The sequence below is a fragment of the Pan troglodytes genome, chromosome 19 (assembly GCF_028858775.2).
Source record: "Pan troglodytes isolate AG18354 chromosome 19, NHGRI_mPanTro3-v2.0_pri, whole genome shotgun sequence".
Classification (NCBI taxonomy): Eukaryota; Metazoa; Chordata; class Mammalia; order Primates; family Hominidae; genus Pan; species Pan troglodytes.
In genome coordinates, this window is record NC_072417.2 from 80,878,872 (window position 1) to 80,906,356 (window position 27,485).

The 27,485-nt window shown below is 40.5% G+C and overlaps 1 protein-coding gene across 27 annotated transcripts in view; it reads left to right on the plus strand.

The window, feature by feature from the left end:
- Positions 1-27,485, plus strand: part of BPTF (bromodomain PHD finger transcription factor) — a 156,866-nt gene that overhangs the window by 77,279 nt on the left and 52,102 nt on the right. For 18 of the 27 annotated variants that reach the window (XR_010153367.1, XR_010153368.1, XM_054671499.2 and 15 more), the window contains 11 exons: positions 930-1,059; positions 1,842-1,980; positions 6,729-6,908; positions 8,023-10,333; positions 15,874-15,998; positions 17,157-17,285; positions 20,021-20,171; positions 21,706-21,748; positions 25,488-25,734; positions 26,092-26,253; positions 26,468-26,619. Coding sequence is in view for 25 of the 27 variants with exons in the window: in XM_054671499.2 (XP_054527474.1) it covers positions 930-1,059; positions 1,842-1,980; positions 6,729-6,908; positions 8,023-10,333; positions 15,874-15,998; positions 17,157-17,285; positions 20,021-20,171; positions 21,706-21,748; positions 25,488-25,734; positions 26,092-26,253; positions 26,468-26,619 (3,769 nt within the window). In the remaining 2 variants the exon portion in view is untranslated. The remainder of the gene's footprint in view (positions 1-929; positions 1,060-1,841; positions 1,981-6,728; positions 6,909-8,022; positions 10,334-15,873; positions 15,999-17,156; positions 17,286-20,020; positions 20,172-21,705; positions 21,749-25,487; positions 25,735-26,091; positions 26,254-26,467; positions 26,620-27,485) is intronic. The other 9 variants (XM_054671502.2, XM_054671510.2, XM_054671515.2 and 6 more) reach the window with 2 other exon arrangements.

The following is a 27,485-nucleotide window of genomic DNA, read 5'->3' on the forward strand; positions in this document are numbered from 1 at the left end:
AAAGCAGTTGTTCTGCCACTAGCGCTCTTAGAGACAAGAGCTCCTTTCTTTGTAGGTTTTGCTTCGTGTCTCTCTGAGAAATATTCTGATTCATAAAAATCTAGTCTAATCCCCTAAATGTAGAGCCTCACCACAGTCTTTACTGGTAGGTGCAGTGATTTCCTTTCCTGCCTGAGAAGGAGTTGTGGCCGATGCCTGTGTCTCATGATTTAGGTCAATATGGGCCGACCTTCCTCATCCTTCCTCTCTTTCTCTCTCGAAAGATGGGGCCCCATGGGCCCCTTTCTCTGCGGATGTAAGAAACCTGATTTCTGTTAGTAGATCTGTGAGTGCTTTAAAATCCGCAGTGCTTGTGAGAATCAGAAATACTGGTTGATAAAATAAATGTTTTTGTATTCTTTGGTCTTTGTTTTTTGGAAGGAAAAAACTCTGGAAACAAAGTATTCTTTAACAGTGACCTGGTTTAATAAATTATGGCATATCCATGCAATGGAATGTTTTTTAATTCCTTAAAAAATCTGTGTATTTTGATAAGGAAAGATCTTCTAGTGTAATTATCCATTGATTAAAAACTGTGGTTGTATGTGCACTAAAAAGTACATATGTGTGAATATGTAATGGACTATGTAAAGAGATACATAAATGTTGGTATATACCATATATACATGAAATGTTTTAGAAATAAATCATAATTATTTCTTATTGGGAGGCATGGAAAGGATAATATTTCTTGTTTTTGCCTTTTTGTACTCTTTTATCTTTTCTTGTTAAGGAATTGTACAACTACAACTAAGTTTTCTCAGTTGGGGTTGTCTGGTTTGTAGGATTATAACAGTCTGCTTTGTTTTCCTAATTTTTCAGTATTGCATTTTTATCTTTTCTGTTTATTTTTCCAAGTTAACATTGTCTTTCTATGCATGAATTCTTAGGTTACACCGGATGACATCAATTGAAAGAGAAGAAAAGGAGAAAGTCAAAAAAAAAGAGAAGAAACAGGAAGAAGAAGAAACGATGCAGCAAGCGACATGGGTAAAATACACATTTCCAGTTAAGCATCAGGTAATTTTTACAACAACCCTTTAAAATAATGTTAGCCATTTCTGAGACTTTTATTCTGAAACTTTGAATACTTACTAATTTTATTTTTGACATAGTCTTTGTATTTTATTTATTTATTTATTTATTTTGAGACAGAGTCTCGCTCTGTTGCCCAGATTGGAGTGCAGTGGCACAATCGTGGCTCACTACAGCCTCCGCCTCCTGGGTTCAAACGATTCTCCTGCCTCAGCCTCCCAAGTAGCTGGGATTATAGGCGTGCACCACCACGCCTGGCTAATTTTTGTATTTTTAGTAGAGATGGGGTTTCACCATGTTAGCCAGGTGAGTCTTGAACTCCTGACCTCAGGTGATCCTCCTGACTTGGCCTCCCAAAGTGCTGGAATTACAGGCATGAGCCACTGCTCCTGGCCTACTTTTGACATAGTCTTTTAATTGATATGTTAGGGATAAAGTACATCTTCCTGGCAAATTTACAAAGCATCGGTTTATCTTAGAATATTGGAGGCTTACAAGGCCAATTTGTTGAAATTGTTATAAAACTGTAAAATTGTGTTATATTTTACATGCTAAAAAGGAGTATTAGTTCATTAATCTTTGATTCCCAGTGAAAACTAAATTGATTAGTAAATTTTTTTTGTCCCCACTTGGAAAAACCTGGGGATGATTAGTAAATTTCATTTGCCTGACTTTGAAACTTGTTTGGTAAAAATGCATAAAACCACATGTGGTTTATAAGCATTGTTATTCTTATTGTTTAATCAAAATGTTTTCATTTACACCAGGTTTGGAAACAAAAAGGTGAAGAGTACAGAGTGACAGGATATGGTGGTTGGAGCTGGATTAGTAAAACTCATGTTTATAGGTTTGTTCCTAAATTGCCAGGCAATACTAATGTGAATTACAGAAAGTCGTTAGAAGGAAGTAAGTAATTAAAATTACATGTCCTGCATAATCGTTTCTGCTTTATATTTCTTATAAATTTGTAGTATATTGACTATATTTTAGATAAAAACATTTTTCTGAAATTTTTATTCGTACTGCAGAGTTACTAGTTTAGTTTACTAAAACCCTAAAACTTTAAAAATTACCTTTATTCACAGGAATTTGATGTCTCAGATTTCCGTAAGATTGTAGAATGGAACTTGTTTTTTAGAAGACGCCTCAGCCGCCTGATTATCATTTTTCAAAATCTTAAATTTAGGCCAGGCAGCCAGGCGCGGTGGTTCACACCTGTAATCCCAGCACTTTGGGAGGCCGAGGCAGGTGGATTACTTGAGGTCAGGAGTTCTAGACTACCTGGCTAACATGGTGAAACCCTGTCTCTACTAAAAATACAAAATTTGCTGGGTGTGCTGGCACACGCCTGTGATCCCAGCTACTGAGGAGGCTAAGGCAGGAGAATGGCTTAAACCCAGGAGGCAGAGGTTGCAGTGAACCAAGATTGCACCACTGCACTCCAGCCTAGGTGACAGAGCAAGACTCTGTCTCAAAAAAAAAAAAAATTCAGGCCAGCCACAGTGGCTTACACCTATAATCCCAGTGCTTTGGGAGGCTGAGGCAGGAGGATCACTTGAGGCCAGGAGTTCAAGGCCAGCCTGGGCAACATAGCAAGACCCCATCTCTACAAAAACATTTTAAAAGTTAGCCAGGTGTAGTGCCACATGGCTGTGGTCCCAGCTACTTGGGGGTCTGAGGCAGGAGGATTGCTTGAGGCCAGGAGTTTGAGGCTGCAGTGAGCTATAATTGTGCTGTTGCACTCGAGCCTGGATGACAGAACCAGACTCAATCTCTTAAAAAAAAAAAATCTTAATTCAGTACTAATTCACTGAGGAGTCATGTATCTAGTAACCTTAGCATTGTTGCAGGTAAGAGAAAACCAGAAAGAAAGTGATAGAGGCTTCCAAAACACTGTCACATAAATGAGGTTTTTTCAGTGAGAACATTTGGACACAGGATGGGGAACATCACACACCGGGGCCTGTCGTGGGGTGGGGGGAGGTTGGGGGATAGCATTAGGAGATATACCTAATGTAAATGTAGAGTTAATGGGTGCAGCACACCAGCATGGCACATGTATACATATATCACAAACCTGCACGTTGTGCGCACGTACCCTAGAACTAAAGTATAATTTAAAAAAATAAATAAATGAGGTTTTTTTTGGGGTGAGGGGTTGTTTTTGTTTTTTTGAAATGGAGTCTTGCTCTGTCACCAGGCTGGAGTGCAGTGGCGTATCTGGGCTCACTGCAACCTCCGCCTCCTGGGTTCAAGCAGTTCTCCTGCCTCAGCCTCCCGAGTAGCTGGGACTACAAGTGCACACCACCATGCCCAGCTAATTTTTGTATTTTTTATAGAGACAGGGTTTCACTATGTTGGCCAGGATGGTCTCAATCTCTTGACTTTGTGATCTGCCCGCCTCGGCCTCCCAAAGTGCTGGGATTACAGGTGTGACCACTGCGCCTGGCCTATAAATAAGCTATTAATTGAGTTTTTACAACTGGCTAATGAGCTTTAGTATTTAGAATCACCGAACTCTATAGAGATGAACTGCTCTTTTAAAAGATCATGTGTTTTTAAACTCAAGTTCAATGAGCCGATTATTTCACGAGGGTGCCAGGTGACATAGTGAAGACCACATATGCACAGAGTGATAGAACGCTGGCAGGACCCAAGCCCTTTTCTGTGATTCTTCTCTTACCTCACCACTATCCTGCTCTTGACAGGATTACGGTTTCTTTGCACTCTCTTCCCTTTCTTCAGCCAGACCTTTCTGGAAGAAATCATTCATTTAAATTAAAAATAGATATATTTTTTATATCTATTTTCTCACACCAGTATCTTGCTCGCGACAGAATTATGATTTCTTTGCACTCTCTTCCCTTCAGCCAGACCTTTCTGGAAGAAATCATTCATTTAAATAAAAAATGGATATACCTTGCTAGGTCCTTGGGATATTTAGGTTCAAGTGAAGAAGGTAAAGAATAGGAAAATGCCTTTAAGTCCAGGTGCCGTGGCTCACACCTGTGATGGGATGCCAAGGCAGGGGAGGATCAGTTGAGCCCAGGAGTTCAAGAAACAGCCTGGGCAACTTGGCAAACCCCCATCTCTACAAAAAATGCAAAAATTAGCCAGACATATTGGTACACACCTGTATTCCCAGTTACTCAGGAGGCTGATGAGGGAGGATCGTTTGAGCCCAGGAGTTCAAGGCTGCAGTGAGCTGAGATGAACCCACTGTGCTCCAGCCTGGGTGACAGAGCAAGACACTGTCTCCAAAAAAAAAAAAAAAAAAAAGCCTTTAAGGCCCAAGAATATTCATCTAGACAGTAGTTCTGTTTTGGGAGGCTTGATATTTTTTTTTTTGTAATTATTATGGGAAATTTAAAACTACACAAATATAAAGAATAATGAACTCATTCAGCTTCAACAATTATCAAAGTTTATCACTTTTTTTTTTTTTTTTTTTTTTTGAGATGGAGTTTTGCTCTGTCACCCAGGCTAGAGTGCAGTGGCATGGTCTCAGCTCACTGCAACCTCCACCTCCCGGGTTCAATCAATTCTCTTGCCTCAGCCTCCCAAATAGCTGGGATTACAAGTGCCCGCCACCACGCCGAGCTAATTTTTGTATTTTTAATAGAGACGGGATTTTGCCACGTTGGCCAGGCTGATCTCGAACTCCTGACTTCAAGTGATCTGCCTGCCTCGGCCTCCCAAAGTGCTGGGATTACAGGTGTGAGTCACTGCTCCCAGCCAAATTTTATCACTCTTTGTTTAGTTGTCACTGACCACTTTTTTTAATCCTGCAGTGTTTTAAAATAAATCCCAGAAATCATGTTTCACCAGAAGTTCAATATGTATCTCTACGTAGACATTTTTCCATAACCATCATGTCATTATCACACTCAACAAATTAACTATAATTAACAAATTAATCATCTGATTCTCAGTCCATATTCCACTTGCCCTGGTTGTCTTAGAGATACCTTTTTACTGTAAGCAGTAAACAAGGCCACAGATTGCCTTTGATCCTTTTTTTCAGTCTTTTATTCTGTTATATAAACTTCAAGGAGTCCAAGAACTATTGAAATAGATTACAAAAGTTTATATACATACTTTTTTCCTTGGTAGAGGATCATAGCATTTATCCATTTCTAATAGGGTTCTGTGACACAAAGTATGTTAGAAACCACTGATATGGGCTTTCTGGAATGATCAAACAGATTGTGATAATCCTTCATACACGAGTTTTCTTTCATTTTATTTTTTTATGTGTGTGACAGAGTCTTGCTCTGTCAGCCAGGCTGGAGTGCAGTGGCACCATCTCAGCTCGCTGCAAACTCTGCCTCCCAGGTTGAAGCATTTCTCCTGCTTCAGTCTCCCAAGTAGCTGGGACTACAGGCTCGTACCACCATGACTGGCTAATTTTTGTATTTTTAGTAGAGATGGGGTTTCACCTTGTTGGGCTGGTGTTGAACTCCTGGTCTCAAGTGATCTGCCTGCCTCAGCCTCCCAAAGTGCTGGGATTACAGGCATGAGCCACCACACTCACCCAAATTTTATCACATTTGTTTCAGTTGTCACTGACCACTTTTTTTTTTTTTTTTTTTTGAGATGGAGTCTCACTCTGTCACCCAGCCTGGAGTGCAGTGGTACGATCTCAGTTCACTGCAACCTCCAACTCCCAGGTTCCAGCGATTCTCCTGCCTCAGCTTCCTGAGTAGGGATCACAGTTGCGCGCCACCATGCCTGGCTAATTTTTGTATTTTTAATAGAGGCGGGGTTTCACCATGTTGGCTAGGCTGGTCTTGAACTCCTTGTCCTCAAGTGATCCGCCCACCTTGGCATCCCAAAGTGCTGGGATTACAGGCATAAGCCACTACACCCATCCAAATTTTATCACTCTTGTTTCAGTTGTCACTGACAACTTTTTTTTTTTTTTTTTGACATGGAGTCTCACTGTCGCCCAGGCTGGAGTGCAGTGGCGTGACCTCAGCTCACTGCAACCTCCACCTCCTGGGTTCAAGCAATTCTCCTGCCTCAGCCTCCTGACTAGCTGAGATCACAGGTGTGCACCACCACACCCAGATAATTTTTGTATTTTTAGTAGAGATGGGGTTTCACCATGTTAGCCAGGCTGGTCTCAAACTCCTGACCTCAGGTGATGCACCCACCTCGGCCCCTCAAAGTGCTGGGATTACAGGCATGAGCCACCGCACCAGCCTACAGTATTAATGTTTATCTTGTAGCTGACTATGTTACTGAATCACAGTTTTGTTTTGTTTTGTTTTAATTTTTGGACACAGAGCCTCACTCTGTCACCCAGGCTGGAGTGCAGTGGCATGAGCCACCGCACCAGGTCCCCCCCCTTTTTTTTTATCCTGCAGTGTTTTAAAACAAATTTCCTAAATCATATTTTACCAAAAATGTTCACAAAGTTTTCTGAAATGTCTGAAGTTCAGGCATTCCTTCTATGTTTTAGGTCAGCCAGGCATATGGGATTATATGGTACCTTATACTCAATAAGACCTTTGTCCTTTTTTTTTTTTTTTTAATGAAAAAATGAAACATAACTTGCTGGAAATTACTTGTTTATTTTCACTAAACTTGACATATTAAAGTGCTAATACTCTGGAAATAACATAAATTATCGTATACATGGTTCTTTTTAGCCAAAAATAATTTGGATGAAAATATGGATGAGTCAGATAAAAGAAAATGTTCACGAAGTCCAAAAAAAATAAAAATAGAGCCTGATTCTGAAAAAGATGAGGTAAAAGGTTCAGATGCTGCAAAAGGAGCAGACCAAAATGAAATGGATATCTCAAAGATTACTGAGAAGAAGGACCAAGGTAAGGAGAGTCAGCTGTGGAGGGCAGCCTGGGGGTGATAAGAATGCACTGGATCAGGGTCCCACCACAGGAAAGGTACTGCGTTGTGTTTTCTTGATAACAGCTTTATCAAAACATAATTGATATCCCATACAATTCACCCAATTAAAGTGTAAATTCAGTGGCTTTTCGTATATTCACAAAGTTCAACCATTATTACATCAATCTTAGAACATTTTCATAACCTTGAAAAGAAGCCTCATTCATACCCATTAGCAGTTACTTCCCAACCCCTCCCGAAAGTGCCACCAGCTTAGTGGTCTACTTTCTGTCTCTCTGGATTTGCCTATTTTGGACAGTCCATAGAAATGGAATCAGACAATATGTGGTCCTTTGTGGCTGGCTTCATCCACTTAGCATGGTTTTAAGGTTCATCCATGTTGTAGCATTTATCAGTACTTTCTTTTTGTTTCTGAATAATACTCTGTATGGATATGCCACATTTTGTTATCCATTCATCAGTTGATGGACATTGGGCTGTTTCCTCTTTTGGCTATATGAATAATGCTGCTATGAACATTCATGCAGAAGTTTTTTGTGGCCATGCGTTTTCACTTCTCTTGGCGATATACCTAGGATTGGAATTACTGGATCATATGGTAACTCTGTTTAACCTTTTGAGGAACTACATTGTCTTTTGTAACAAGTCATTTTTTTAAAAAAACTAGATAAGCTAGATAATGCATGTGGCTAGAGATACTTTAAAAAAATATTTTTGGCTGGGCGTGGTGGCTCATGCCTGTAATCTCAGCACTTTGGGAGGCTGAGGTGGGCGGATCACCTGAGGTCAGGAGTTCAAGACCAGCCTGGCCAACATTGCGAAACCCTGTCTCTACTGAAAATTCAAAAATTAGCCAGGCATGGTGGCACATGCCTATAATCCCAGCTACTTGGGAGGCTGAAGCATGAGAATTGCTTGAACCCAGGAGGCGGAGGTTGCAGTGAACTGAGATCATGCCACTGCACTCCAGCCTGGGCAACAGAGTGAGACTCCATCTCAAAAAAAAAAAAAAAAATTATAAATTCCTCCTTTCAGAGTAAAAATTACATTTATATAAATGTCTTTGTTTCACAGATGTGAAGGAGCTCTTAGATTCTGACAGTGATAAACCCTGCAAGGAAGAACCAATGGAAGTAGACGATGACATGAAAACAGAGTCACATGTAAATTGTCAGGAGAGTTCTCAAGTAGATGTGGTCAATGTTAGTGAGGGTTTTCATCTAAGGACTAGTTACAAAAAGAAAACAAAATCATCCAAACTAGATGGACTTCTTGAAAGGAGAATTAAACAGTTTACACTGGAAGAAAAACAGCGACTCGAAAAAATCAAGTTGGAGGGTGGAATTAAGGGTATAGGAAAGACTTCTACAAATTCTTCAAAAAATCTCTCTGAATCACCAGTAATAACAAAAGCAAAAGAAGGGTGTCAGAGTGACTCGATGAGACAAGAACAGAGCCCGAATGCAAATAATGATCAACCTGAGGACTTGATTCAGGGATGTTCAGAAAGTGATTCCTCAGTTCTTAGAATGAGTGATCCTAGTCATACCACAAACAAACTTTATCCAAAAGATCGAGTGTTAGATGATGTCTCCATTCGGAGCCCAGAAACAAAATGTCCGAAACAAAATTCCATTGAAAATGACATAGAAGAAAAAGTCTCTGACCTTGCCAGTAGAGGCCAGGAACCCAGTAAGAGTAAAACAAAAGGAAATGATTTTTTCATCGAAGACTCTAAACTAGCCAGTGCAGATGATATTGGTACTTTGATCTGTAAGAACAAAAAACCGCTTATACAGGAGGAAAGTGACACCATTGTTTCTTCTTCCAAGAGTGCTTTACATTCATCAGTGCCTAAAAGTACCAATGACAGAGATGCCACACCTCTGTCAAAAGCAATGGACTTTGAAGGAAAACTGGGATGTGACTCTGAATCTAATAGCACTTTGGAAAATAGTTCTGATACCGTGTCTATTCAGGATAGCAGTGAAGAAGATATGATTGTTCAGAATAGCAATGAAAGTATTTCTGAACAGTTCAGAACTCAAGAACAAGATATTGAAGGCTTGGAGCCATTAAAGTGTGAATTGGTTTCTGATAAGTCCACTGGAAACTGTGAGGACAGGCTGCTGGTCAAGGTAACTGAAGCAAATGGTAAAAAACCAAGTCAGCAGAAGAAATTAGAGGAGAGACCAGTTAATAAATGTAGTGATCAAATAAAGCTAAAAAATACCACTGACAAAAAGAATAATGAAAATCGAGAGTCTGAAAAGAAAGGACAGAGAACAAGTACATTTCAAATAAATGGAAAAGATAATAAACCCAAAATATATTTGAAAGGTGAATGCTTGAAAGAAATTTCTGAGAGTAAAGTAGTAAGTGGTAATGTTGAACCAAAGGTTAATAATATAAATAAAATAATCCCTGAGAATGATATTAAATCATTGACTGTTAAAGAATCTGCTATAAGGCCATTCATTAATGGTGATGTCATCATGGAAGATTTTAATGAAAGAAACAGCTCCGAAACAAAATCGCATTTGCTGAGTTCCTCAGATGCTGAAGGTAACTACCGAGATAGCCTTGAGACCCTGCCATCAACCAAAGAGTCTGACAGTACACAGACGACCACACCTTCAGCATCTTGTCTAGAAAGCAATTCAGTTAATCAGGTAGAAGATATGGAAATAGAAACCTCAGAAGTTAAGAAAGTTACTTCATCACCTATTACTTCTGAAGAGGAATCTAATCTCAGTAATTACTTTATTGATGAAAATGGTCTGCCCATCAACAAAAATGAAAATGTCAATGGAGAATCTAAAAGAAAAACCGTCATCACAGAAGTCACCACGATGACCTCCACAGTGGCCACAGAATCAAAAACTGTGATCAAGGTAGAAAAAGGCGATAAGCAAACTGTGGTTTCTTCCACAGAAAATTGTGCAAAATCCACTGTCACAACCACCACTACAACGGTGACCAAGCTTTCCACACCTTCCACAGGCAGCAGTGTGGACATCATCTCTGTAAAGGAGCAGAGCAAAACCGTGGTCACCACGACAGTGACAGACTCCCTGACCACCACGGGAGGCACACTGGTTACATCTATGACTGTGAGCAAAGAGTATTCCACACGAGACAAAGTGAAACTGATGAAATTTTCAAGACCAAAGAAGACTCGTTCAGGTACAGCTCTGCCATCCTATAGAAAATTTGTTACCAAGAGCAGCAAGAAGAGCATTTTTGTTTTGCCTAATGATGACTTAAAAAAGTTGGCCCGAAAAGGAGGAATCCGAGAGGTCCCTTATTTTAATTACAATGCAAAACCTGCTTTGGATATATGGCCATATCCTTCTCCTAGACCGACCTTTGGCATCACTTGGAGGTATGTACTTTAAAATGTATTTGGGGGAGGGAGAAAATTTTAAAAAGAATTATCTCACAAGAATATCTCATTTTTTAAAAATGAGATAATAGAGATAAGACAGGAAACATATTAATGGCCAAAGATAGTAATGGAAACAGGATACAGAAAGCTTCAAAATTGGCCAACTGGTATGTACTAAAGTTTTTGTAGGGAAAAATGTTTAAAGTCTTAAAATTTAAGGGACTATTTTAAAAATGAAATTCAGTTTTAACTTTCATAAGACAAAAGGAACATGTCAGATGTGATTGTCTTTGTGGTCTGATTTTCTGAGTTACTGCTCTGGGAACAAGATGATCACCAACTTTCTGGAATGTTTGTATTTTATTTTTATTAGGTAATTCATAAAAAATAAGACATAAACACGCCTGTAAATTTCATAAAGCTTATCATAATGTGAAAATCTTCCTAATGTAGCTTAGTTGCATGATAAACATTTGTTTTGGAGTTCTGTTATTTATGTATGAATAGGTAGTCTCTAAGATTCCTTAGAAATTTTTTTAAACCCAGAAATAGTCCTAATTTAAAATTTTCTGGGCACTTTAGGTTTAGGGGATGCGTCCTAAATAGATAGTGTTGGTAGTTGTAAAATCATATAGTTTTATGTTGGGAAGGCACCTTAGAAACTCTTATCTTTTGTAAATGTACAGTAATTTGCCTGTGGCTACAGAGACACAGGAATAGTGCCCGGTTTTCCTAAATCCCAGTCTAGTACTTTATTTGCTATATCACATTTCACTTATGTGTCCTTGCTTTCTCCTTTTTCATGTCCTTGTCTTTATCTTTTCACCCCTGTAATTGAGAAGGATGGAACATAAACACTGAAAACATGAGAGTTCTGGGAACATCTTTAGAAATCAGAATCAGTCATAGTTGCAGTTAGATTTTGCTAGGACCCCCAAATTATTTCAGCAAGTTACTGAGCCGTTTTCATTTCCCCTTAGGCTTCGTTTTTGTGTGTCTTTTAATATTTTTCCAATTTCTTTAAAAATCACACTTTTTTTGGTTTCCTTTATATTAATTACAATCAGCTAGAAAAAAAATGTAAGTACTCTCTATAAAGGAATTCATTTATTAATACAACCAGTCATAGTTTGTTTGACCAAGTTTTTTATAACTCATCTTTTGATTTGAAATAAAATATCATCACTCCATTACACATTCAATAGAGACAGCTGAAAAGTACAATTTCTCTGCAGGGCCTGCAATGAAGGATTTGCAGAATCCTGCAGGGAATCAAGGAACTCTTCATTACAATTCATGGATTTATAGGATTACTCTGCACTTTTCTGCTTTCTTCATTGAGAGCGGTCCCAAAATGTATCCTTGACTGTCCTGCAGGTAACTTCTTTCCCACTGGAAAAGTTACTATGTACAAATACTTTAATTAAAGTGACCTGGCAGTTGTGGAGGCCGACCTTTCTGCTCTTTGTATTCTAAAATGGAGGGTAGGCTCAACTGGGAAGCACTCTTCTCTGAACTCTCCAGGAGAGTTAGGCACTGGTCCCAATCAAGTGTTGATCGGGGCCCTGTTCTGCATAGCTGAATTTCTGGAGCTGAATTTCATGTCTTAGTATGCACTATGGTACAGTTTATATTACTTGATTTCACATTTTTTAATGGGAGGAAATACCTTCCGTTAAACATTCATTTTAAACTGATACAGCCTTCAAATGTATGCTAACGTCTCAATTTGCCAAAACATATTTGAGAGAAGCATAATCCTTTCTGTCTAATGGAGGCATGGGTAAATATGTAAATTGATCATGACTTTAGAATGCATTTTTAAAAAGCATATTGCTATAAAAAGCCATGCACGTGAAATGCATTTTTATACTAACACTAGAATAGAATACATCTGATGGTTAGGAGTTAAGAATGCCAAAGATGCATGTATGATCTTTGTTATTAATGTTAAGGCTGAGCAATATTGGAAAACTTGTCTCATACACTCAATAGGGCCTCTTTTTCCCTCCACACCATCCATTCCCTTATGCCCATCCTCCCAGGCCCTGATTCTGTGCTTCATTTTCACATTGAACTGATAGTTGTCCTCCACAGTGCTGCCAGAAAGATTCTCCTAAAATGCCCCTCTATCCTGTGAATAGTCTGACTGAGCTAAGGGACTTGGTAACTACTGCAGCAAGGAGCGGGGAAAGCATTTGTCGCCTGTAGATCACATTCATGGAAAGTACTTCCCTTTACAACCCATCCAGTACTGGATAAATCTCAGAGGACTTAATATACATACCCTTTAATGCTCTTCTTTAATCTTTTATTTTGGTACAGCGCATTCTGGCTTCTGCCTTTTTCTCTCATGCACCTTCATCTCTTTCTGTACCTCTACACCCCTTCCCTCCAGTCATAAAACACTGAACGTGGTTTCTGGGAAGAAATGTGTACTCCTGCACACTGTTCTCTTTAGCATATGTGTGCCCCTTGCCTTTGATCAGCAACCCCCATACTCTTAACTTGTCCTTTGAGACTCCAGCAAAGCTCTGATCCTCATTCCCGAGCCAACTCAGATGTCCCTCCCTTGTCCTTTCCTCTCTTACAGCTCCTTGAGAACACAGACAGATTCTAGTTTACCTCTGTGTCCCCAGCTCCTTTCACATAGTCTAACACATAGAAGATGCTCAAGTATTTTTTGAATGAATGCTTGAATGAGCAGACTTACCATGCATGTGGTGTGTTCCTCCCTGGTGTTATTTCCATTTTAAAATAAGGATACTTTAAAGTCATTGTTTGACCACAGAGAATGAGGACAAACTTTTCCTTGCAAATAAATATTTATTTGCTTTCTCCTATGACACTAAAGATCTCTAGGAATTACTATGGGGTATGGTCTGAAAGTGACAGACACTTTCCCCCTCTTGGGACATCCCTGCACTAGTTAACATTTCCCCTCTGATTTCCCCTTGACCTGCTCTGTCCAGGTCAGAGGATTCATAGTGCGATAACACAGTGGAGAAAGTAATGGTGTCACAAGTGGATATGGGAAGTTAAGAAGCTGCAGCAACTTTTTGGCTAGAGCTTTCTCTTTCACAGTGTTCATTTTTCCAACTGAATGCTGTCAATAGAAAGCATTGTCTTTCAGGTGGGCTCACGCCTCCCAGCACTTTGGGAGGCGGAGGCAGGTGGATCACCTGAGGTCAGGAGTTTGAGACCAGCCTGGCCAACGTGGTGAAACCCCGTCTTTACTAAATATACAAAAATGAGCCGGGCGTGGTGGCGGGCGCCTGTAATCCCAGCTACTCAGGAGACTGAGGCAGGAGAATCACTTGAACCCGGGAGGCGGAGGTTGCAGTGAGCCGAGATCGCACCATTGCACTCCAGCCTGGGCGACAAGAGTAAAACTCCGTCTCAAAAAAATAATAATAATAATATACAAAAATTAGCTGGATGTTTGGGCGGGCGCCTGTAATCCCGGCTACTCGGGAGGCTGAGGCAGAAGAATTGCTTGAACCTGGGAGGCGAAGGTTTCAGTGAGCCAAGATCGCTCCACTGCACTCCAGCCTGGGTGACAGAGCAATACTCTGTCTCAAAAAAAAAAAAAAAAAAAAAAAAAAAGAAAGCATTGCCTTTTACATACAGAGTTGTTTGAGATTTACCTTCCACCTCTGTTAGAGGAGGAAATTATTTTTATTTTATAGCCTTTGTCTACACCATAATCAACCACTAAGTTCATTTAAGTAGAGTAAAAATGTCAACAAAGTATTCAGTTACACAAAGATATATAGTGAATTCCATTTTAGGACATGATATTTAATGCAGTTAAGTAAATTTATTTTGAAATACGTTTTTAGTATTTTTTAAGAATGTGTAAAACGTTTAGTACTTCCACACACAATGTTTAGAAACAAACATGAACACAGAGAGATTTGTCTGTTGATAAGTAACTAATATGGTATTGTCCTTTTCCTTTCTTTTTATTTATTTATTTATTTTTTTGAGATAGAGTCTCACACTGCCGCCCAAGGTGGAGTGCAGTGGAGCGATCTCGGCTCACTGCAACCTCTGCTCTCCGGGTTCGAGCTATTCTCCTGCCTCAGCCTCCCAACTAGCTGGGATTACAGGCGCCCGCCACCATACCCAGCTTAGTTTTAGTAGAGATGGGGTTTCACTATGTTGGCCAGGCTGGTCTCAAACTCCTGACCTCGTGATCCCCCCACCTTGGCCTCCCAAAGTGCTGGGATTACAGGTGTGAGCCACTGCGCCCAGCTGATATTGTCCTTTTTCTAATATTTTACTATTCATTGTAGAATTTGAAAACTACACTAATGCTGTTAAAGTTTCATTAGTATTAACTTTATTCATCATCCAGTTGTTCATGTTTTGAATAACCACCATTTGGATGCAGAATGTTTTTGTCCGTTTGGAAAGGTCTTACTAGATTTGTAAGATGTTTTTGGTTTAATTAATTAATTAATTAATTTAGAGACGGAGTTTCACTCTTGTCGCCCAGGCTAGAGTGCAATGGCATGATCTTGGCTCACTGCAGCCTCTGCCTCCTGGGTTCAATTGATTCTCCTGCCTTAGCCTCCCAAGTAGCTCGGATTACAGGCATGCACCACCATGCCCAGCTAAGTTTTGTATTTTTTGTTTTGTTTTGTTTTTGAGACGGAGTCTCGCTCTGTCGCCCGGGCTGGAATGCAATGGCCGGATCTTGGCTCACTGAAAGCTACACCTCCCAGGTTCACGCCATTCTTCTGCCTCAGGCTCCCGAGTAGCTGGGACTACAGGCACCCACCACCGCGCCTGGCTAATTTTTTGTATTTTTAGTAGAGATGGGGTTTCACCGTGGTCTCGATCTCCTGACCTTGTGATCCGCCCACCTCGGCCTCCCAAAGTGCTGGGATTACAGGCATGAGCCACCATGCCCGGCCCTAAGTTTTGTATTTTTAATAGAGATGGGGTTTTGCCATATTGGTCAGGCTGGTGTTGAACTCCTGACCTCAGGTGATCTGCCCACCTCGGCCTCCCACAGTGCTGGGATTACAGGCGTGAGCCACCGCATCTGACCTTATTTTATTCTTTTAGAAAATTTAAACATTTTCAGGTTTCTTGTTTTTGCAAAAGTTAGGATTTTTCCTTCAAAACTCCTTTATCACATTTAATAACAATTATCTATTTCTCTATATTTGGTCCCCAAAATTTTCCTAACAGGTATTTTGGAATTAGGTTAACTTTATAAAGTCTTCATGAATTTTTGCCTTATCAACCTTACAATGAAACATTCTCATTTTATAAACTTATATGGCATTTAAAATGAATATAGCCCCTTTTTAAAAAAAATGTTAGGTGCGTGTTATGCCTATGAACGAAGAAGTTTTTCTTTTAAAGGACATATAATACCAAAGTCTTACAAAACCATATTATAAGTACTGGAGTCCTAATGAGGACAAGAAACACAGCCCTTCAGTTTAGTAGAGTGAATATGAATGTGTATGTGTATGTATATACATATAGATATATATGGATTTCTTTGGTTTTCCTTTCAGGTATAGACTTCAGACAGTAAAGTCCTTAGCTGGAGTGAGCCTGATGTTACGGTTACTGTGGGCAAGTTTGAGATGGGATGACATGGCAGCCAAGGCTCCTCCAGGAGGAGGGACTACACGGACAGGTAAGGGGGAAGGGAGGTATTTTCTAATTTAAGTTTAAAAGCTAAAATCACAGGCCAGGCGCGGGCGCTCATGCCTGTAATCCCAGCACTTCGGGAGGCTGAGGCAGGTGGATCACGAGGTCAGGAGATCCTGACCATCCTGGCTAACATGGTGAAACCCCGTCTCTACTAAAAATACAAAAAATTACCTGGGCGTGGTGGTTGGCCCCTGTAGTCCCAGCTACTCGGGAGGCTGAGGCAGGAGAATGGCGTGAACCCGGGAGGCGGAGCTTACAGTGAGCTGAGATTGTGCCACTGCACTCTAGCCAGTGCGACAGAGTGAGACTCTGTCTCAAAATAATAATAATAATAATAAAAATAATAAAATATAATGCTTGTTTTTTAAAAATACAGTTTTGGCCATGTGTGGTGGCTCTCACCTGTAATCCTAGCACTTTGGGAGGCCAAGACAGGAGGATCACTTGAGGCCAGGAGTTTGTGACCAGCCTGGACAACATAATGAGACCTTGTCTCTTCAAAACTCTAATTTAAAAAGAAAAAAATCAACTAGGCCTTGTGTTTGTAGTCCCTGCCACTTGGGAGGCTGGGGCCAGGAGGATTGCTTGAGCCAGGAGTTCAAGGTTGCAGTGACTGTGGTCCACTGATGTCTTCCAGTCTGGATAACAGAGCAAAACCCTGTCTCTTAAAAAAAATTTTTTTTTCACATGCAGCTTTGTTGAAGTTTGGCACATGCTATAAAATCCCAGGGGCCAGAAGGGAAGGTTCAGATTATAAAGTGAGTCACTTATGTGTGAACCAGTCTACATTTTTAAAAAGATATTTATTATTGTTTAATTAAAAATTTAAACTAAGAGTTCTGGAGGCCTGTGCTTGCTGCTTCTGTCCTAGGCTTTTTATTATTTTGATTGAGTATTGCCACCAGGAGCTCAGCTATACCCAGCAGCATTTTGTTTCGTTTAGGAATTTGCAGCGAGGAAGAAGCTCAGTATTGTTGCAGTCTAGCAGTGATCCTGCTAGATGTTAGTGATCCTGTTAATTAAGTCAGGTGTTTCCAAAAGTTTATTCCACGTGTGTCTCTTTCTGAAAGCACCAGATGTACCTTTTTAGTCTCTGAGTATTTCAGTTGGTTATTAATACTATTGAATTAAATCACCATAGAAACATCCGAAACTGAAATCACAACAACAGAAATAATTAAGAGGAGAGATGTTGGTCCTTATGGCATTCGATCTGAATATTGTATCAGGAAAATCATTTGTCCCATTGGAGTTCCAGAAACACCAAAAGGTAAGAAATAGAATTCTATTCTTTCATGATTAACCTGTTAACCATGTATTTTATGAATTGAAATTTGATATAATTTTTTCTTCTCTGTTCACCTTTTAAAAAAGACATATTTTACAACTACCAAATTTTGAAAATGATATTAAAGTAATAAACATATCAAGATTCTGGTAGACACACATCGATGCCTATAAGCCTTGTTCTAAGCACAGCAAAGGGCTATAATAATACCTCTTGTAATTAAGATGTGAGACATTGATTGACCCCAGACCAGCAGCTCCTGGAGAGCAGCCATCTCGTCTGTCTGGTTTATTGAAGTCATGGCAGCTAGTACCGAGTCTGATATGTAAGTGGGTCAATAAAGGTTTCTTAAGGATTAAAACTACTGTGAAATACTTCAGTGCTCAAGCTAGAGATAATCCAAGAGGCATAAAGAGTTACTCAAAAAATGTTTATAGAGCACCAATACAATAGGCACTGGGTGGCAAATACATAGAAGAATGATATTTGGCCCCTAATCTCAAGGAAGCAAAGTAAAGCTTATAGTATTATAATATCAGTGTTATATGTGTTGCAGTAAGCTAAGAGAGTAATATTGGAAAAGAAGATTAACACTAATTTATAGATAATTATGAATGTCTACTGAGAAAATTCATGAGAATTAAAAGTATTAGCACTAATAGGAGTTCATTGTAGTATCCAGATTGAAAATATATAAATTCCATTTTATTTTATATAAACAATAAAAATATTTAGGAAAAAACCTAGTAAGAAATATATAAAAGGCCAGGTACAGTGGCTCACACCTGTAATTCCAGGACATTGGGAGGCCAAGACAGGTGGATTACTTGAGTCCAGGAGTTCGAGCCCAGCCTAGACAATGTAGTGAAACCCTATCCCTACAAAACATACAAAAATTACAAAAATATTGGTAATGTGCATGCCTGTAATCCCAGCTACTCAGGAGGCTGAGGCCCGAGAATTGCTTGAGCCTGGGAAGTGGAGGTTGCAGTGAGCTGAGATCACACCACTGCACTCCAGTCTGGGTAACAGATTGAGAATCCGTGTCAAAAAAAAAAGAAAAAGAGAGAAAAGAAATACAGGCCAGGCATGTGGCTCAAGCCTGTAGTCCCAGCACTTTGGGAGGCCGAGGTGGGCAGATCACTTGAGATCAGGAGTTTGAGACCAGCCTGGCCAACATAGCAAAACCCCATCTCTACTAAAAATACAAAAAATTAGCCAGGTGTGGTGGTACACACGTGTAGTCCCAGCTACTTGGGAGGGTGAGGCGGGAGCTACTTGGGAGGGTGAGGCGGGAGAATCACTTATACCCAGGGGGCAGAAGTTGCAGTGAGCCAAGATTGTGCCACTGCATTCTAGCATGGGCAACAGAGTGAGACTCCATTTCCAAGTAAATAAATAAATAAATAAATAAATAAATAAATAAATAAAAAGATAATGTCCTTAGATAGAAACATAAGTGTTTTTATAAAAGTTAGTTCTCCCCAAATGTATACAATTAATTTTTGAAACTTGATTAAATTAACTTGGGAGTTCTTCTTGGAGAATAACCTTTTTGAAAAGAGTACCAATGAAGTAATACCTGTTCCTAGTAGATGATAAATTTTAGCTTACTTAAAACAGCGGCCAGGTGCGGTGGCTCACGCCTGTAATTCCAGCGCTTTGGGAGGCCAAGGCGGGTGGGTCATTTGAGGTCAGGAGTTCAAGACCAGCCTGGCCAACATGTTGAAACCCTGTCTCTTCTAAAAATACAGAAATTAGCGGGACATGGTATTACACACCTATAGTCCCAGCTACTCGGGAGGCTGAGGCACGAGAATTGGTAAAGCCAGGATGGGGGTGTTGCAGTGAGCCGAGATCACACCACTGTACTCCAGCCTGGGCAACAGAGCAAGACTCTGTCTCCAAAAAAAAAACAAAATCACAAGGTCGTCCTGGCACAGAAACAGCTCTGTTGATGGGCAGAGACACAGATGGGAGATGTACCTGGCCGGCCTTCAGTCTCCTTGACCCCACAGCCTTTGATGCAAACCACTGCAGTCCCCTAAAATCACTTCTCTTTGGCTTGTATCCCTTTGTACAGTTCAGGTCCTGCTTTCATTTCTGTTTCCTTCTGCTGCTTCCTTGTGATTGAATATATGGGAAGGTTCAATGCTTGTCCCTCCCTACTTTTTATTTTTTAAATCTTTTTATGAGGAGATTTTATCTATTCTTAGGTTTCACATCTCCCCTTTATATTGGTAACTCTCAAATCCCCCTTCTCTGTGCGGTGATAGGGAAACACATATTGTACACCCAAGTGTGAGAAGAACATGCTAGGCTTTTGTAGGAAGTTGAATTCATGTTGGGGTCTGGAGGATGAATTGACATTAGTCAGATGAGCGGTGGAGGCTTGGAATAGTGCTCCAGGTGGAAGAAACAGGTTGTATAAAGACTCATAAGCCTTGTATTTTGGGGGTCAGCAAACCATAGCCCATGAGCCTTGGCCTACCCTGCTTTTATAAATGAAATTTGATTGGAACACAGCCACATTTACTCACTTATGTATTATCTTTGGCTGCTTTCATGATACAAAGGCACAGCTGAGTAGCTGCAGCAGAGACCATCTGTCTATTTAAGAAGAAGTTTGCCAACCACTTTTTCATGATAGAAGATGCCAGAAGTACTTTAATTTTAGAAGCAATATTGCTTAAAATATTCTGATTTCCTTTCCAAAGAAACACCTACACCTCAGAGGAAAGGCCTTCGATCAAGTGCACTGCGGCCAAAGAGACCAGAAACGCCCAAGCAAACTGGCCCTGTTATTATTGAAACCTGGGTAGCAGAAGAAGAACTGGAATTGTGGGAGATTAGGGCATTTGCTGAGAGGTAAGGAAATCGTTAATACCTGGTCAGCTATTTGAAGATTTTATCACTTCAGAATCAAGAAATTACTTTTTTTTTTTTGAGACAGGATCTTGCTCTGTCACCCAGGCTGGAGTGCAGTGGCACAATCTTGGCTCACTGCAACCTCTGCCTCCCAGGCTCGAGTGATCCTCCCACCTCAGCCTCCCCGGTACCTAGGACTACAGGTGCATGCCACCACACCCAGCTAATGCTTGTATTTTTTGTACAGAGATGGGGTTTTGCTATGTTGTTCAGGCTGATCTTGAACTCCTGGGCTCAAGCAATCCACCCAACTTGGCCTCCCAAAGTGCTGGGATTACAGGCATGAGCTACCCTGCCTGGGGTAAAAGAACACTTTAATCATTTATTCAGTGCAGTAAAGTCCTAGCTTGACTTTACTCCACCTTTGATTTTAAGTGCTAGCTGTAAATAGTTTAGTAAGGTCCTCTCTCTCTCTCTTTTTTTTTTTTTTGGAAACAGAGTCTCGCTCTGTCAGCTAGGCTGGAGTGCAGTGGCATGATCTCGGCTCACTGCAACCTCTGCCTCCTGGGCTCAAGCAATTCTGCCTCAGCCTCCTGAGTAGCTGGGATTACGGGGGTGTGCCACCATGCCCGGCTGATTTTTGTATTTTTAGTAGAGACGGGGTTTCACCATGTTGGTCAGGCTGGTCTCAAACTCCTGACCTTGGGTAATCCACCTGCCTCAGCCTCCCAAAGTGCTGGGATTACAAGTGTGAGCCACTGCGCCCGGCTCTCTCTCTTATTTTTAATGTGTTGTCCATTTGTCGATTTCTAATGACCATAAATGTTTTATCTTTATTTTTTATTTTATTTTATTTTTGAGACAGTTTCACTCTGTCCCCCAGGCTGGAGTGCAACGGCGCAATCTTGGCTTATTGCAACCTCCCAGATTCAAGCAATTCTCCTGCCTCAGCCTGCCAAGTAGCTGGGATTACAGGCATGTGCCACCACGCCTGGCTGTTTTTTTTTAAGACGGAGTCTCGCTCTGTCATCCAGGCTGGAGTGCAGTGGCACAATCTCGGCTCACTGCAAACTCCACCTCCCAGGTTCAAGCAGTTCTCCTGCCTCAGGCAGGTGGCCACCACCATGCCTGGCTAATTTTTTTGTATTTTTAGTAGAGATGGGTCGAACTCCTGATCTCAAGCCATCCACCTGCCTCGGCCTCCCAAAATGATGGGATTACAGGCATGAGCCACCGCACCCGGCCTGAGGCACTGTGCCCAGCTCCGACTAACTTTTGTATTTTTAGTAGAGACAGGGTTTCACCATGTTGGCCAGGCTGGTCTTGAACTCTTGACCTCAAGTGATCTGCCTGCCTTGGCCTCCCACAGTGCTGGGATTACAGGCATGAGCCACTTCGCACAGCCAAATGTTTTATTTTTAAATTGAGATATCATACCTTTGTATGATGTGAAAATCAACCAGATTTCACTTTTATTAGATGCCAGATGCCTAATAGGCTAGTTTCTGATAAGTTTCTCCTTTTTTTCCTGCAGAGTGGAGAAAGAAAAGGCACAAGCAGTTGAGCAACAGGCTAAGGTTAGTGAACAGAAGAAGGCAGAGGACATCAAGGCCCAAATGGAGGCTCTTTCAAAACAAAAGCACTTGACTTCCCATCAGCAGGGGGAGTTGGTGCTGGTCCCACTTGACAACATACATACATTTTTTAGCCAAATTCATGCACACCCATGCACAGTAATGATACATTCTTGTGGGTTTTGGTGTTTATTTTTTTGAGACAGTGTCTTACTATCACCCAGGCTGGAGTAGATCACAGCTCACCGAGCCTCGACCTCCCTGGTTCAAGCGGTCCTCAGCCTCCCTAGTAGTTGAGACTACAGGCATACACCACCATGCCCAGCTAATATTTGTATTTTTTGTAGTGATAGGGCTTCGCCGTGTTCCCCAGGCTGGTCTTAAACTCCTGGACTCAAGCGATCCACCTGCCTCAGCCTCCCAAAGTGCTGGGATTTTAGGTGTGAGCCATTGCACCCATCCAGGTTTTTTTTTTTTTTTTTTTTTTTTAAGTGTATCTCACGTCTATCTTATTGTCATTATTTGAAAACAGCTCTGTGGGTACACCAAGCTGTGGTTTTGTAAAAAGTATACATATTTGGAGGACATCTGAAATAAGATTTCTATTATTTATTATCTTTAGAGTTGCATAAGTAATTTCTGAAAATAATTTTTTCTTGTGAATTGCCAATCTGGAAAATTTCTGTAGTCTATGAAAAAGCAAAGTATGCTAAAACTCCATAAGAGTTTGTTGTAATTGATTATTATAAAGCTACTGATGGTTTCTTAGTGTTTTCATACTATAAATAATGTGCCATGGCCAGGCACAGTGGCTCATGCCTGTAGTCCCAGCATTTTGGAAGTCCAAGGCAGGAGGATCCCTTGAGTCCAGGGGTTCGAGACCAGCCTGGGCAACATAGGGAGACCCTGTCTCTAATAAAAGAAAAAAGCAAAATTTTAAAAATAAAAATACAATGTGCCATATGTGCCTAAACATTGAGGACCTGAATAAAAGATGATTACCACTTATTCCTATTGAGAAAATACTATAAGAGTTTTTACCAACTTCAGTATATAAACATTGAGGATACAAGTGAATAGATATATCTATATACAGTATTATTAACATAGTTATACATAACTATTTAAAAATCTCATAGAAACCAAATTATTTGTTTCAAACTAGTTTTCCCTTTCATTTTATAAAACATTTTTTCAAATTCTTGTGTATCTTTCAGTTTACTATAGGTCCTTATCTTCACTTACATCAAAGTTTGAGATGATAGCACTTTTGGATTCTATGTATGATGCTGTCTGTCACAGGAAACCAATCACTAAACCCAAATATCTATAACAACTGGCTAGTTGTATTGTTTTTTATTTTATTGGGTGTGTTTTCTCATCTCTGCAATGTAACCTAACATATTACTTTTTTTTTTTTTTTTTTTTTTTTTGAGACAAGGTCTCACTCTGTTGCCCAGGCTGCTGGAGTGCAGTGGCACGATCATGGCTCACCACATTCTCAATCTCCTGGGCTCAAGCAATCTACCCACCTCAGCTTCCCAGGTAACTGGGACTACAGGCATGCACCACCGTGTCTGGCTGATTTTTGTGTTTTTTGTAGAGATAGGACTTTTGCCATATTGCCCAGGCTAGTCTTGAACTCCTGAGCTCAAGCGATCTGCCTACCAGGGCCTCCCAAAGTGCTGAGATAGCGAGCACCACTGCATTTGGCCCTAATATACTACTTTTTTTTTTTGAAATGGAGTCTCACTCTGTCACCCAGGCTGGAGTGCAGTGGCGCGATCTCGGCTCACTGCAAGCTCCGCCTCCTGGGTTCACGCCATTCTCCTGCCTCAGCCTCCCGAGTAACTGTGACTATAGGCGCCCGCCACCACGCCTGGCTAATTTTTTGTATTTTTAGTAGAGATGGGGTTTCACTGTGTTAGCCAGGATGGTCTCGATTTCCTGACCTTGTGATCCGCCTGCCTTGGCCTCCCAAAGTGCTGGGATTACAGGCGTGAGCCACCGCACCCAGCCAGTATATTACTTTAAAAAATTGATTTAAGATGCTTATTTATGAATATAGCTAACACTTCAACTTTGAAGGCATATCCTCCTATAAATAAGTACTAATATATCTGTTCTATTTGTTTGCCTCCTTTTTTTTTTAGAGATAGGGGCTTGCTCTGTTGCTGAGGCTGGAGTGTAGTGGTGAGATCATAGCTCATTGCAACTTTGAATTCCCAGGCTTAAGGTGATCCTCCAGCCTCAGCCTCCTGAGTAGCTGGAGCTACAGAAACACTACCACACCCACCTTTGCCTCCCTCTTTTTTTTTTCTTTCTTTTTTTAACTGATTTAATCAGATGATGTCTCTAAGAGTTGAAAACTAAGCCCTTTTTCTTCTGAGGAATGAGAAATTGTGTAAAGTACTTTATATTATATTCAGGTATATAGGATAGGTACAAAAGTAGTCCTAAAAAAATTGGACGTGATGTCATAGGTGAGCAGGAGGCTCACCTATGTCAAAGGCAGGAGATAGTGGTGCAGGATTGGAATTTGATTTTAGCAGACATCCCAACATCACCCTTAACTAGCTCTGTGGCCTTGGGCCAGTTACACAACCTCTCTAGTCTCCGTTTCCTCATCTTATAAGATAATGAAGGTAAAGCATCTGCCACCAGGTTTGAAATAAATTTCACCTGTTGTTTTACATGTGTGTGGTTATATTGTTACTCATCACACCACTGTTGATAAGCTGTTAGAAAAGTTTAGCAATCTATAATAAAAGATATACAGAATATCTTTAATAACTGTAGTTTTAAAGATCGTATTATACTACTCTGTATAGTATAAAGTATTTTTCTGTAAAAATATTTGAATGTATAATAGAAAAACTATTTTATAATTTTCAGCTTGCTTGATTGCAGGTTTGCCAACTTTAATAATAGTGTCATTAACTATTGACATGTTTTTATAGTTGGATAAATTAATATTACAGTGAAACAGAAACCTTTCACAGCTCCATTTGTTCTCAGCTCTGAATCTCACCGCTGAGCAGCATGGTGTTTCTGTCTCCAATAAGCTTACCCACATCTCTGTTGTTTTCAGTCTGAAACCTTGGATGTTTGTACAAGCCAGAAAAACTTGTTATAAAAATTTCTGCTATGAACAGCTTAGTACTTTCAATGTAATATATGTGGTATAGAGACATGAAAATACTGCCTTCATAGATAGGTTCCTTGGAGGAATTAAAAATATATATATGGCCTTCATCAAGAAATTAAATTCAGGTAATTTTTTTTTTTTTAGAGATGGAGTCACTCTGTCACCCAGGCTGGAGTGCAGTGGCATGATCTCAGCTTACTGCAACCTCTGCCGCCCGGGTTCAAGCAATTCTTCTGCCTCAGCCTCCCGAGTAGTTAGAATTACAGGCATGAGCCAGAATGCTCAGCTCATTTTTGTATTTTTAGTAGAGGTGGGGTTTCACCATATTGGCCAGGCTGGTCTCGAACTCCTGACCTCAAGTGATCCACCCACCTCAGCCTCCCAGAGTGCTAGGATTACAGGTGTGAGCCACCGCAGCCAGCCATAAATATGGGTAAATTTATATGGACATATATTCTTTTTGGAAGTAAAATACTTCAAAAATGTAGTGGAATTTCTTAAGGTGAGAGAAATTGTGGACAGACTTCTTGTAGAATGGTATTGTTTTTATTTAGAACTATTTTGATTCATGTTTCCTCTCCTTCACTTTTTTAGAAACGACTGGAGCAGCAGAAGCCGACAGTGATTGCAACTTCCACTACTTCCCCAACAAGCAGTACAACCAGTACCATCTCTCCAGCACAGAAGGTTATGGTGGCCCCCATAAGTGGCTCAGTTACAACTGGAACCAAAATGGTACTAACTACTAAAGTTGGATCTCCAGCTACAGTAACATTCCAACAAAACAAGAACTTTCATCAAACCTTTGCTACGTGGGTTAAGCAAGGCCAGTCAAATTCAGGTATGGAACTATCATTAAGTAAAAGATTACTTTGGTTCAGGAAAAAGAATTTTCAACCCTTTAGCTACTGAAATGAAACATTTTTTTAGAAGATTGTTTTTCTTTTGCAGCCAGTTGAGCAAACAAGCTGTAACGGTTGGTTTGTTACAAATAATGTTCATAATATTACATTAGCAAACTCCTCTCTTACATTATTTCACTTTCAACATTTACATAGTTCACTTTGAGTGGAGAGGAATGTTTTTATTAAAAATACAAAATGAGCCACATTTCATGCATTGGTGCCCTTTCCTAGAAGTCACTACGTTGCTGGTTATTTTAAATCTAAAGCTTATTAAATGTCTTATACCCCATTAGCCACCAGCACAGCTGCCACATCTGCTACAACCATTGCCAGCACAGGTCAGACGTTCCAAATTACAGGCAATCCAGTCACTATGGCAGGAAAAGTAATTACCAAACTGCCACTTCCTGCAAACAGCAAGATTGTCGCTGTAAATGTGCCAGCAACACAAGGAGGTAAGGGAAATGTGAAGTTTTAATTCACATTTGCCAGATCATACTGTTGCCATTATTTTTCATCTCCTTTTCACTGATTTCAGTCCTCGGATCTCACATTCTATGTAGCCCACTATAAAACCCTGCCACAGTAGTTTCTCCTCAGCAACCGAGCACCACGTAATGCTTTCCAATAAAGTGATAGTTTTTAATTATGGCTTCATCTTTTTTTAAGGCGTTGTTCAAGTACAGCAGAAAGTCCTGGGTATCATTCCATCAAGTACAGGTACCAGTCAGCAAACCTTTACTTCATTCCAGCCCAGGACAGCAACAGTCACAATTAGGCCCAATACCTCAGGCTCTGGAGGAACCACAAGCAATTCACAAGTAAGAATTCTTACAGACTTATTTGGTTTGATGTGTTGAGCACATCACATTATTTTTAGAATGACTTCTTCCAAGATTAATCCAACTCAGTTTCCTTTGCCTATTACTGAATCTGTGACAGAGTACTGATTTGGAAAAAAATCTGTTATATTTCTGATAAGTGAAAATGATACATGAAGTATTAATGTCTAACATTTAGTTAATGACACATTAGTATGGTTTATGAAGAATAATAATTGCTTTCTAGGATTTTATAAAGAAAATTTCTTTATGTAAAACAGTGGACAGCACTAGACCACCCAAGGAAGTGTGCTGTGCAGGCTCGCTAAGAAATCGAATTTAAAATGCTGGGCCAGGCGCGGCGGCTCACGCCTGTAATCCGAACACTTTGGGAGGCCAAGGCGGGTGGATCACTTGAGCTCAGGAGTACAGGGCCAGCCTGGGCAACATGGCAAAACCCTGTCTCTACAAAAAATACAGAAATTAGCCAGGCGTGGTGGTGCTTACCTGTAGTCCCAGCACCTCAGGAGGCTGAGGTGGGAGGATGGCTTGAGCCTGGGAGGGGAAGGTTGCAGTGAGCTGAGATTGTGCCACCGCACTCTAGCCTGGGCAATAGAGCCAGACCTTGTCTCAAAAAAAAAAAAAAAATTAAAAGGTAATCTACAGTACTGTTAACTAATTTGTTATCAGCTGATATATGCACATATTAGATACATCATTTCTTTTTTTGAGACAGAATTTCAATCTTGTTCCCCAGGCTGGAATGCAATGGCATGATCTCTGCTCACTGCAAACTCCGCCGCCTGGGTTCAAGCGATTCTCCTGCCTCAGCTTCTCAAGTAGCTGGGATTACAGGCATCTACCAC